Source organism: Curcuma longa, chromosome 3 (genome assembly GCF_044706935.1).
Source record: "Curcuma longa cultivar G26 ecotype Majalengka, Jawa Barat chromosome 3, ITB_CL_G26_1.1, whole genome shotgun sequence".
NCBI lineage: Eukaryota > Viridiplantae > Streptophyta > Magnoliopsida > Zingiberales > Zingiberaceae > Curcuma > Curcuma longa.
The window spans coordinates 18227944-18240960 of record NC_133863.1 but is presented as its reverse complement, the minus strand read 5'-3'; the positions used below and the strand labels follow the sequence as shown (position 1 = coordinate 18240960).

At 36.7% G+C, this 13017-nt stretch overlaps 1 protein-coding gene across 1 annotated transcript; it reads left to right on the top strand.

Moving 5' to 3' along the window:
* Window positions 1–8995: 8995 nt before the first annotated feature.
* Window positions 8996–10432, top strand: LOC141824035 (peroxidase 51-like). Its single transcript, XM_074711268.1, has 3 exons — window positions 8996–9222; window positions 9304–9495; window positions 9710–10432. The coding sequence occupies exons 1-3, from the start codon at window positions 9013–9015 to the stop codon at window positions 10283–10285; spliced, it is 978 nt and encodes a 325-aa protein (XP_074567369.1). The 5' UTR covers window positions 8996–9012; the 3' UTR covers window positions 10286–10432.
* Window positions 10433–13017: the final 2585 nt, after the last annotated feature.

Here is a 13017-nt window from a genome sequence, read left to right as displayed (position 1 = left end):
GTATGCTTTGAAATATCGAATAAACACTCAGACATGTTTTAGTGGGATCAAATAATTTTATGAACTAGACATATTACTACCTTGTCTATGAGCCCCATGTTCCAGCATGTGATCTTGTAGTCTATGGCAGAATAATAGATTATAAAGTATTAATGATCTTAGTTGATTGATTGGTTATTTAAGAGTTAATTATACTAATTAATTTAAGAATTTAATTAGGAAAAATTAAAAATTAATTTGCCCAATTAAATTAAAATTAAAGGTTAATTTGCCTAATACAAATTTGAAGAAGTAAAAATTAACTAAAAGTTAATTAAATAATTTAAATTAATTTTATTAGAAACTAATTTTTCAAATGATACTGATATTAAATTGGACTGAAGCTATTATTGAAAAACTTTACAACAATGGTCAACAAACAAGACAATAGTCAACTGATAAGTGTAAATTAGTTAGATGCTTTCTATAACAATAAAAAAAATGATAAATCCCAGTTAGTCTCATTGACTATCCCTGGGGTGAATTTTAGTTTCTATAACAATAAGAAGCTTATAAAAGGAGGTAAGCTTTACAATATTGCAACCATCTTTTGGAGCTCTTTAGAGGTGGCTCTTGAGTGAAAGCAAAGCATTTCTGAGCCTTTTCCCAAGCAAAAGAGAAAGAAAGCAAGCGAAAGAAAAAGTATACCCTAGTTGTAATTCTTCATTCATATTATATGTCTGCTAAAATTTCAAGAAGAAAAAAGATAAAGGGTCTGATCCACGAATCATAGGTTGTGAAGTAGGAGTCCGAACGACTACCAAATCATATAGATTGGTTGTTAGTTTGTATGTTTGTGTTTTAACATTGTTATTGTATTTGTAGTTGTGCTAGCTCTAATTATAAACAAAATAATAAAAAGTGTCTTAGGATTGAGCTATATCAGTAAAATACAACAAGGTCAAGTGCTTTCCTAATTGGAGGCTTTGCACCAAGCCACTAAGTAGTTTATCTCGATCTAGCTAAATACATCATTTAGAATGATGCTATGTAAAGACAAAAGTGTTGGTGTTGGAACAACACTCTTATATTTTGATGTATGAGTCATATTTGAAGTTAGGATATGTTTGTGAGTTGATGTATATTAAGTGTGCAGAGTAAAAATCCTAATAAGCCAATTGGACAGAATTAGATCAGAAATCTTGACGGATAAGGATTGAATATCGAGGCAAGGAAAGGTCTAATAAGTCTAGAGATCGGATGTCAAACAAAGTAAGTTCAAACAAGTCACAAGATGTTTGGCAGGTAAGCTTCAAGAGTAAAGTGGAAAGGGCGAGTCTTTTTTATGGGGATAAGAATTAAGCGACGATCTGACTAATAGTTCAACTTGGATTCCGAAGTTGAGATGGAACAGTTGAATAACTATCAAATGATAATATACTATTTATGAGCTAATTCGATTTTGTAAGAATTCGGACGACTTGATGGATTCCAAGCGACCGTATAGTTTCTAGACGCTTAGAGAGCAATTTTTGGCAAAACGAATTTGAGGCGATCAAAGAGAAAAAATACCAAAAATACATCGAAACGAATAAAGTCATGTTGGAGTCGTCTGAACGGGAATCCAGGCAACCAAAAAAAGTCAAAATTTCAAATCGACGAACACAAATGGAGCCGCCCAGAAGGCAGTCCAAGCGACCAAAGTGGAGTCCCCCGTTGAGGAATCTCGGTGATCGAAGAGACTAAATTTTTAAATCAACAGGTTGAATTTCCAAATCAACATACAGAGTTGGAGTCACCTGGAAGACTATCTAGGCGATTGGAGACCTATAAAAAAGGACTCAAATTTCAATGCTACAGAGTCAACTCACACTTTCAACACTTCATTCTCTGTGCTAAATTCGTTGTCCAAGCAAGCCATGAAAGTCTTCGACAACCTACATCAAACTCCTATCTTGTTGTTGTCAATAGTATTTCATTTATTGCATTCTTTTAGGAGATTTGTATAATTGTTACAATCTCCTACATTATTTTGTGATTGTCTCCTCCTTGTCAATTTTTTTTTTCAGAAAATTTTTTTGGAAAAAGGATTTTAATGATTTGTCCATCGAGATAGTCCAGTATTGGATTACGACCCTTGAAGTAGCAATTCGATGAGGATGTAAAAAACTTATGTGTTATCTTTATTTTTCCATTGTAATCTTTGATTTCGAAAACTCTTTAAAAAGAAAATATTTTTAAAATACAAAATTCACCCCTTCTCTCGTCTTTCTTGATCCAACAATTGACATTAGAGCAAGGGTGTTCAAATATGGTGCAATCATCAAGTAAATATTTTATTATTATTGTTTTCCCTACAAATTTTTGTTCTATTTTTTTGTCATTATTTCTTTTTCTATTGCACTACTTACTTAAGACAAAGTCTTGAAAAAAATTTATATTTATTTTTTGCAAGAATGTCGATGTCTCATCAAGAATGGTATAACACTGTTCGCTCACCTCTCTTTAATAGAAAGGATTTTAGCTATTGAAAATGACGAATAAAACGCTTTCTCAAAATCGACATTGAGATGTAGTTTAGTATCAAGGAACGTTACACAACACCAGTGGACGACCTCATAGAACAATTAAATCTAGAGAAATAGACTTCGGATATGAAGAAAGTCAACTTCATGACGCTAAACACACTACATCCGGAGAAATAGACTTCGAATATGAACAACAATTTATTACCAAAATTAAAAAATCAAGAAGACAATTTGTAATGCTTATCAAAAGAAAAATAAACCAAGTCAGTACATAAACTGACTAACCAAAATCGAACTAATATCATGCTTGAACTACTATATTTAGATTTATTTGATGGAGTTAAGTCACTTAATGAAAATTTATATTGCTTAGTAATAATTGACGATTACTCTAAATATACTTGAGTAAAATCCTAAAACATAAAGATAAAATTTTTAAATTATTTAATAATTTTTACAAATAAATAGAAAATGAAAAAGACTTAAAAATTAAGAGAATTAGAAGTGATAATGGAAGAGAATTCAAGAATCATAGGTTCACAAATTTATGTCTAGAAAATAGATATCATCACAAATTTTCGTATCCTAAAACACCTCAATAAAATGGCATAGTAAAATGAAAAAAATAAAACTTTAAAAGTGGTGGCCATGTTAATACTAAATGAATATAATTTACTCAACTACTTTTGGGCCAAAGCCATTAATACGGCTTGTTACGTTCAAAATAGAATCATAATTAATAAATCATTAAATAAAACACCTTATGAAATTTATTTTAATAAAATACCCAATATAAAATATTTATAAGTATTCGGATGTAATGTATATATTCTAAATACCAAGAACTATCTTGGAAACTTTACATCTAAAATTGAAAATGGGATATTTCTAGGATACTCATTAAATAGTAGAGCTTATAGGGTATATAACAAGAAAATACTAAAAATTGAAGAAATAACTAATGTAACATTTGATGAAACCTATCACTCTAAGAAGTCTAACTTAGATAAGAAGAAAGATAAACAATTAAATATTGATAACCAAACAATAAACTAGGGGAGTTAGTGAAAATATAATTAGAAATCAACAACAAGAAAAACAAAGTAAACAAGAACTTAACCCAAGAACATTAAGAATAAATCCAAACCATCCAATTGAATAAGTTCTAGGTGACCCAGAATTAGGAGTTCAAACCCGATCAACTCTTAGAAACATAAGCCAAATGACCCTAATATCTAAAATCGAACCAAATCTATAGATGAAACATTGCCTGATCCAAATTGGGTGATAGTAATGCAAGAGGAGTTAGCCTAATCTAGAAAAAATGAAGTATGAGATTTAGTACCTCCACCGAAGAATAAATTAATAGTAGATACTAAATGAGTCTTTTGTAACAAATTAAACGATAAAAGAGAAATTATTACAAATAAAGTCCGTCTAGTAGCTAAGAGATTTAGTCAAATAGAAGATCTAGACTATGACGAAATATATGCCCAGAGGGAAATCCAAGCGACCGAAGGAGGCCAAATTTTTAAATCGACGAGCACATCTAGAGTAGTCACCCGTAGGAGAATCCAGATGACCGGATAGGCCAAATTTCTAAATGAATAGGCTAAATTTTCAAATAGACATTCACAGTTGGAATCACCTGGAAGGTTGTCTAGGTGATCAAAGTGGGCCTACAAAAAGAGCTTGAATTTCAATGCTACAAAGTCAACTCACACTTTAAACTCTTCAATTTCTATGCTAAATGTGCTATCCAAGCAAACCGTGGAAGACTCCGACCACTTGCATTAAGCTCCTATCTTGTTGTTGTCGATATTATTTCATTTGTTGCATTCTTTTAGGGGATTTCTATAATTGTTACAATCTCTTATATTTTGTAATCGTCTTCTCCTTGTGAAAAAGTTTTTCCAAAAGGAGGAATTTAGCGATTTGTCTATCGAGATAATCCAGTATCAAATTACAGACCTTGGAGTAACAATCCGACGAGTATTGTGAATCAAGTAAATAACTTATGTACTATCTTTATTTTTCTGCAATCTTTGATTTCGAAAACTCTTTAAAAAGAAAAGATTTTTAAAATACGAGATTCCCCCCTTCTCCTCCCTCCCTCTCCATCTTTCTCGATCCAACAAAAAGCTCTAAAAATTATAATTCAATCTCACAATCTCTCACCTCATGCCTCCACGGCACCATGGCCCCGGGGCTGCTGATTAATGAAGAGCGGGTGCCCCGCTCTGAGTTGCCCCCGAGGCATAGTTAAATTGATTACGATGGAGCAGAGTTGCTGAAGTAGATAAGGATCGAATCTTCGCGAAGCCGAAGTAATACCCTCCTCCATCGTGACCAACTGCAACTTCTCGATTTATCTCCTCACATATAGTCATGGGACCGACTGTGTGGGGTCGCTAGGATGGCGGATTCCATCTTTTGCTGAAGAAAAGGAAAGTTTCTTGTTCAACCTCAATCATTGGGTGTTTTTATAGACCATGGTTCATGGTTGGGGATTTCATTTGCACACTCCACGGCAAGGAGCACTTACACTATCAATGCAATGGATGAGGTGCTTTACCCCTTTACGGTTGGATCTTTGGGGCTAGGATGATTGGCATGTCTTTGATAGGAAGTTAATTCACCTAGAGGAGGTCTTCATCATGTATCATTTCCATGGCTCATCTTCAACATATTTGCATGAATAATGTTCTAGATTCTTTATTTCTATCACGCAAAATAGATATTTATCCTAGTCAACTTTAGATCGCAGTCCCTTTTATATGTTCTTGACATCGATTAGTTAAGGACAAAAGAGTAACTTTTGTACGAAGAACTACTAGTTGAGCGACTTGCAATTGGTGGCTTCTTGCTAGTCCAAACCAAGGAGAGTCTTCAGCTCTTCCCACTGCTAGTTACTGAGGCCCAGATTACTACATTAACATGATCAAAATGTGGGTGGCAACACAAGATCTTAGTAGGGAAACTAGGTCTGGTATGTTAACCATTGCCATTTCTATTGTGAGGGTCCAATTCCTCAGCGAGTTGAACTAAATCTACCATGACAAAATCTATGGAAATAGAGAGAGAAACTAATAGAAAAGGGTGAGAACTCAATTTTTTCCTCCACAAATGTGCCAATGATTGGTGCTTACATACATTTATCTCAATCCTTAGAATAAATGAGAAAAAATTAGATCGCTTCAAGACTCATATGGTTTATTATCTTAGTTTTCATATCTACCACTAGTCTTTTTATAGTGCTTCTTCAACTTAGTTGGAGCAACTAGTCTTTCCATTGAAGATGAGATTTTGGCTATTTTGATGCTCTAGAAAATAAAGGTTTGGCACTAGTTGGGTTAAATGTGAAATTTCTACTACAAACTTATCATATCACCAAGGAGGATTTGCTCATGTTGCTTAGAGATTTTTGTAGGGTTAGCACGGTTGTGTCATTTGAATTACTTCTTCAACACCTTACAACCAATTTTCAAGGGAGCGTATACAGTAGTCAATTTCAAGCTAATTGCACTAGTGCATTCATTAACTAAGCTTATTTCTAAAGTTCTTGCTATCAATTTCTATAATTTGATCTCTTCCTCAATTGCTTCACTTCAACAGTCTTTGGGAAAGTACACGGGCAAAAATCATAACGACATTCCTTATTATCTTTTTAATCAAAAGGGCATCCTTAAAAAAAGTCTCAATATATTTCTCATCTCGAAATACTCTTATTTTAACATTGTTATAACTATATTGTAGCTACTATAACATGCAACAATTACAACATAATTGTTACAACGTATTAAAATAAACTAGTTCAACTTAATCAAAATTACTACATGTAGAGCACGAGTACTAATATATTAAAATAGTCTTTACCAACTTGATTAAAATTATTTAAATCTGATCAAAATTACTTCAACACAGTCAAAATCACTTCAAAATTATTGTAGCAACTATAACATAGCTGCTACAATATTGTAGTAGTTATTGTCAATTGCTATGATAAATGTTATAGCAGTCATTGTTAATAGCTGCTACAAGTTGTAGTAGTTTGGAGTAGTTGCTACAATTATAGTAGTTATGGACAATAATTGTTACAATGATGTTGACTTTATTTTAACCAAATTGAAATGACTTTGATCAAATTTGAAGGATTTTGATATAACTATGCTCCATGTATAATAATTTTAATCAAGTTACAACAATTTTACTCTATACTATAGCAATCAAGTATGGTCGTAGCTGCTATAACAGTGATTGAGATAAAAGTATTCCCAAGTTGAGAAATATGTCGAAGCATTGTTTTGACATTTAAAAAAAAAAAGGCGCCCTTTTAGCAAAAATAATAATGAGCACTCTTTTAATTTTTGCCAAAGTACTTTTACTTCTTTCATTCATACTTCCAAGATCATCAACTAGTGTGTCCACATTCATTAAATTGGACAATAAAAAGGACTTTAATATAATTCATTTGAAGACGACATTGTAGGACTTTCCATCATAATGGATTGAGTGAATTTCTTAGCTCCTCTACAATATCCAAGGGGTTATGGCTTAGACAACTAGGTGGGCCATTAATCTCTTTGTAATTGTAGTCTTAGATAGTGCAAACTTTTATCTCATTTTCATTTTATTGATTAGTGGACTTCATTATGTCTTAGGTAGAGAAAAATAATTAGATTTATTGGACATGAGCTTGTTGTGACTCTATAATTCATACATTTTATTGATGAAACTCTATTGTTCTCAAAGGTAGGGCTAGAGAGCATCAAACTTCAAGATTGTCCTCTTAGCCTTTATACATTCAATAAATAATATTTGTACTTGGATAAGTCATCTTGCACTATCTTTAGTTGCCTCATTTGCCAACTTTCTATTTATACTAGTTGGGAATCCAGAGGCCAGACATGTTTTATGGAACAAGCTTATTCAATGAGTAGCTTAAAGGCTAGTTCTAGACATGTATAGGCTAAAGCATCGATAAGTTTTAGAAGAACATTCTTTTGACAACATGGTAGGGAATCAACTTTAATGTTAGAAATATTGTAAGTTAAGATTAGATGTGTCAACCCTAGGGAACTTGAAGTTATGTAATGGCATGTGATAGTTCAAGCCTCTTATTTTCACAAGTCAACTAGGTCTTAAGTAAGAAAATTTGCATATTATCTTTATAATATGGAAAGGGGCCTTCTTGGTAAAGGATTTTGCAACCTTTTTTTGTTTTTGTTTCTAAGGGAGTTCAAGTAGGCAATGGTATTTATTTTTAGCTTGGAAGATGGTGCTAAGATCGCACCTTATATTTTATGCCCACAAACTTTTCTTGGGATGAACAGGTCAGTAGGATTATGTGTGAGAGTTGGACCTCTCACAAGTTCATCTTAGTCTATCTTACAATACAATACGTTGATGGATTTTACTAATGTCTAAGCTATTTTTCATTTGACATTTTTCAAGTCTTTCTCTCTCTCATGAGCCAATTCAACAATGTGGAAGTGAATGGTAGAGGATCTTTTGAAGTGAGTTTCAACTTATGCTTTGGTATCATGTGTACAACAAGATGTGACCTTCTTGTGCTCTCAACAAGACATTAGGTTAGGAGACGGTTGGTGTTATGTGATAAGTTCAACATCTTGATGGTTCTTAATAGTCTTAGGAGGAAACTTGTCACCACCTGTTCTATGATTTACACTTAAGAGGTGATACATGGTGGATTAATAGACTAGTGTTCTATTAATGCTCACTTTACATTGGTCACCTAGCCGCGAGCTTACAACACCACCTGGCTGTGAGCTTGCGGCCTCATCTCACAGGAAATTACCAGGGAAAATAAAAAAAGGAGGGCATTGTTTTTCAATAAGATGGGAACCGTGTCAATCCATAGGAACATTGTTACTCTAGTCGACCCATTCCAATAAAGAAATCCTCACAGCTCAAACAGTCCCCATTAGCATTTGGTAGGCAGAGAACACCAGCTGTCCCACTGAATTGTGGACCACAATTTCATTCTCAGAAGCAACAATGAAACCACAGTTTCCTGATTACTTCTCAAAGAAATGATTAGGCTCCAACCAAAGTCACACTAATCATGCAAAAAAGAACAGTTCAATCAGACCTACAGACTTCATCAACCCAAGAAAGCTTTGACTTTGGAAAAGATTTAATGCCCTCAACAGGAACATTGTGCCAGTGCCTTCTTATTTTGACTTAGTTTCTAACTTTTTTATCATAATTTTGTGCTGAATCAAAAGCTCGGTGGAATCAAGTTAATTAATCCTATAAAGCTGTCAGCAACTACCTTCCACCAAAGTTCTCAATTTTTTATAGGCCCGGGTTTTACAGGTAAAGCCCAGCTCAGATTCCCACAATCATGGCAATTCTTTGATTAATAGAACAAAACAGAGCCATTTCCTTGAAGCAAGTGGCTGAGCACATGCTAAGGGAGGCTCTGTTGTGTTTCTTTCTTTTCTTTCTATTGGACTAGTTGATTAAGGAAAAGAGGGTGGAGATGTGGAACCTGTGGTTGCCATGGCTGCTTCTGTCGGCGGTGTGGATGTCGATCGCGAGCGGGGAGGATGGCCTCAGGCCCGACTTCTACGGCTCCGCGTGCCCAAATGTGGAGGCCATCGTCAGGGGCGCTGTGCGGCGGAAGTTGAACCAGACGGTGGTGACCGTGCCGGCGACTCTGCGCCTCTTCTTCCACGACTGCTTCGTGCAGGTGAGTGAGATGGCGTCGTCTCTGTGGATTGGATTTCGTGTAGATCCAGTGATTTGGGGGCATTGAAGCGAGTGATCTCAGGGATGCGACGCGTCGGTGATGATCGCGTCGGCACGAAACGACGCGGAGAAGGATGCGCCCGACAACCTCTCGCTCGCCGGCGACGGCTTCGACACAGTCATCAAGGCCAAGCAGGCAGTGGAGGCGCAGTGCCCCGGCGTGGTTTCCTGCGCCGATATCCTCGCCATCGCCGCAAGAGACGTCGTCGTCCTGGTCAGTCCGCTCTCCTTCTCTTCTTTACTTCCCATTTTAGGGTTTGCAGTTGTTTACACTTGGATCCTTTCCAAAGTTTGGATTTTATATTTTGCCCCTATAGTTTTCCCATTGTATCCCATTATAGTATTTTTAGGGGCAATGAACTGCGAAACACAAATTCAGAAATAATAGGGGGTAAAATAAAACTCACGCTACTTTTCCGTTTTTATAGTCCGGCGGCCCAAACTGGAAGGTGGAGCTCGGGCGGCGCGACGGCCTCATCTCACAAGCAACGCTGGTCGCCGCCCACCTCCCCGGCCCCGACTTCAACCTCGACCGCCTCGTTTCCCTCTTCCGGCTGAACAACCTCACCGCCACCGACATGATCGCGCTCTCCGGCGCCCACACCGTGGGTTTCTCCCACTGCGGCCGCTTCTCCAGCCGCCTCTACGCCTTCAACTCGACCACCGCCGTCGACCCCTCGCTCAACGCCACCTACGCGCGGGCCCTCATGCGCGCCTGCCCCCGCAACGTCGACCCCACGATCGCCGTCAACATGGACCTCTACACCCCCGTCACCTTCGACAACGTCTACTACCGGAACCTGCTCAACGGCGAGGGCCTATTCACCTCCGATGACGTACTGTTCACGGACAGCCGGTCCAGGCCGACGGTGCAGCAGTTCGCCGCGGACCAGGCCGCCTTCTTCCGCGCCTTCTCGTCGGCCATGGTCAGGCTGGGGAGGCTGGGAATCAAAACAGGGTCGCAGGGGGAGATCAGACGAGACTGCACAGCCTTCAACAACTGATCTCTCATAACCTTTTGCTCCTCAATACAAATTTTGAGCTACCTACTGAGAATAAGATATTATTGTATTGTTGGTTATTATACAAAAGTTGTGAATTTTAAGGTATTATTATATATAATTTTTTTTAATGAAAAATGAAATTCATCATCTTAACCGTCTCACACGATTAACCGTACGATCATCAAAATTGCAGTTGATCCGATAAATCCTTTTTTTCTCTTCAACTTTATACTAGTTTTAATCAAAAGTATTACATTGGTCTTAATTGTCATAAAAGTCACAAACAAGCAACCTCTTCAATTACTTTTTTACCTGATTATTATAATAATTTTAGATAGTTTAGATCCATAAAATAATTTTAGTTAAAACGGTTAGATAGATCTACATTGTCTGAACTTAAAAATAAAATAAAAGTCTAGAACGACTTACTAGGTTACAATAAGCACAACAAAGTGTTTTTTTTTGTTAAATTTGATAAATATAGATCGATCCATGTGATAATTTTGATCAAAATGTTATGTATATTTAAGCTATCTAAATTCATAAAGAAACACTCTATTGTGATTTTGGAACTATTTAAATTATTTTATATCTTCATTTGATAATTTTTATTAGTTTAGGTGCAGGTAGCAGTAAAACTGTCAAACGGATTAATCTATGATGAAGCGGATCAACCCGTTAAAAACTTATCATATGGCAGGGCGAGGGCAAGAGCGAGGGCGAGGGCGAGAGCGAGGGCAAGCCAGCCCACCAACTTGACGGGTTGAAAAATTTCTAATCCAATCCAACTTAAAACGGGTTACGGGTTAGGCGGACCAACCCACGGGCCTGTTAAAAAATAAAAAATATAAAAAATATTAAATTTTTTAAGTTTGAATTGTAATTTAAATAGGTTAAGTTGAAATTTTTAAATTTGAATTGTGGTTTAGATGGGTCAAACTCATTAATTCATTAAATTTTCTCCTTTAATTTTAAATTTTAAAAAAAAATCTCAATCCGCGGACCGATCCACGCAGATCACGGGCCTACGTAGGTTGATCCATCTGAACCCACCTTAAAATGGATTGATAAAATTTCAACTCAACCCGTTTAAATTATTCGATGAAGTAGATCAATCTGACAGACCTAATCTAAATTGACGACTCTAAGTAATAGTATTGGTTCAAATGTTACATGAACTCAAACTTATACCTTCTCTCTGAAGTTTTTAAAATCATCCTATCCCATTGACTTTGTTGTTTAATTTATAGAAGGTTATGTTGTTCATTTGGCCAAAACTACCATATAGATCTAAGTTATTAAGTTTCAATGGTGACAACTTTAATGTATTCAATGGAGCCCTTGGAGTAATTTTATGTCTTTGTTTTAAATTTTAATCGGTTTAAGTTCATGTAGCACTTTTTGCCAAAATTGACCATTTTTAGTCGTTGATCATTTAAAAAACATGAGTAAATTCCAATAGTCTCTTAAATAGTAATGGTGTCCTTTTCACTCACTTGAGTTCCTCCCCTCCTTTCTTTTTTAAACCACGGTCGAGATAGGTCCTTCAACGTGTTCGCTTTTTCTTCTGCAAAAAGGTGGATCCGCCACCTTAGCGGCCCCACACGGTCGGCCCCACGACCATCTGTGAGGAGGTAAATCGAGAAAGTGCAGTTGGTTACGACGCAGGAGGGTATTGCCTGGCTTCGCCAGGATTCGAACCCTTGCCCTCTTCTGCAAGTCTGCTGCGTCGTAACCAACTCACCTATGCCCCGGGGTATCGCGTCCTTCAACGTGTTCGCGATCTATGACTTGCGAGTCAAAAGGCATCAATTAGGGGTTGACATTGCAGGGTGGCCCTCTAACGGTCAAGTCAGTGAAGGGGCTAGTGGGAAGATCTCACGACCGCAAGAAATCGTTAAGAGCTCGAAAGAGAAGGATGGAAAGGATTAGCCTTCGTCTCGCGTTAAGAGCTCAAAAGAGAAGGACGGAAAGGATTAGCCTTCGTGTGTAAAAAGAAAATCATATCTTCACTTACGTTCACGGCATCTTATATAATCGTAGAGGTAAAAGGTCTACGTAGACCGCCAGGACAATCCTAAGCAGGTTACATGGACAACCATATCAGTGAAACATCGTCCAACGACCAACCACATGAGTGGGCAATTAGAAAACATTTGAAGTCACAATATCATATGAAACATATTGATAAGATACTTTTGCTCAAATAATTTTACTTAGATAAAACGCCACTAAAATGCTCATGTAATAATTTTAGTTAAAATTGATACATGTGTTGTCTCCGGTAGCTCCGGGAGTACGCAAACTGATATGTATCGTCGAGGCTAGTGTTCGACACTATCTCCGTAAACGATATTGCTCCGCTACGGTGCTAACGGATAGCAGCAACTCGTTCCCAAGATACAACGACGTTGTCTCGAAATAGCAGCACTACAAATTTCGAGATCGACGAACCTTCTCGTAGGCTTCTCGGACTCTATATGCAGAGGATGCTCGAATGTTATGCTTTGGATTGCAAAGATTGAATGAGATGAGTTTCCAATAGAAAGGGGATGTATATATACTTGGTGAAGAGGTAAGTATCCTTTGGTGAGCGCTGATCTGGATCGTTCATTTTGAAAGGGTATAACCCTTTAAAGATCTTTTAATCTCAGCCATCAGATTTGAAGAGTTATAACTCTTCAAATGACTTTTGATCTGATCCATTGATCTGAAGAGTTTTATCTCTTCAT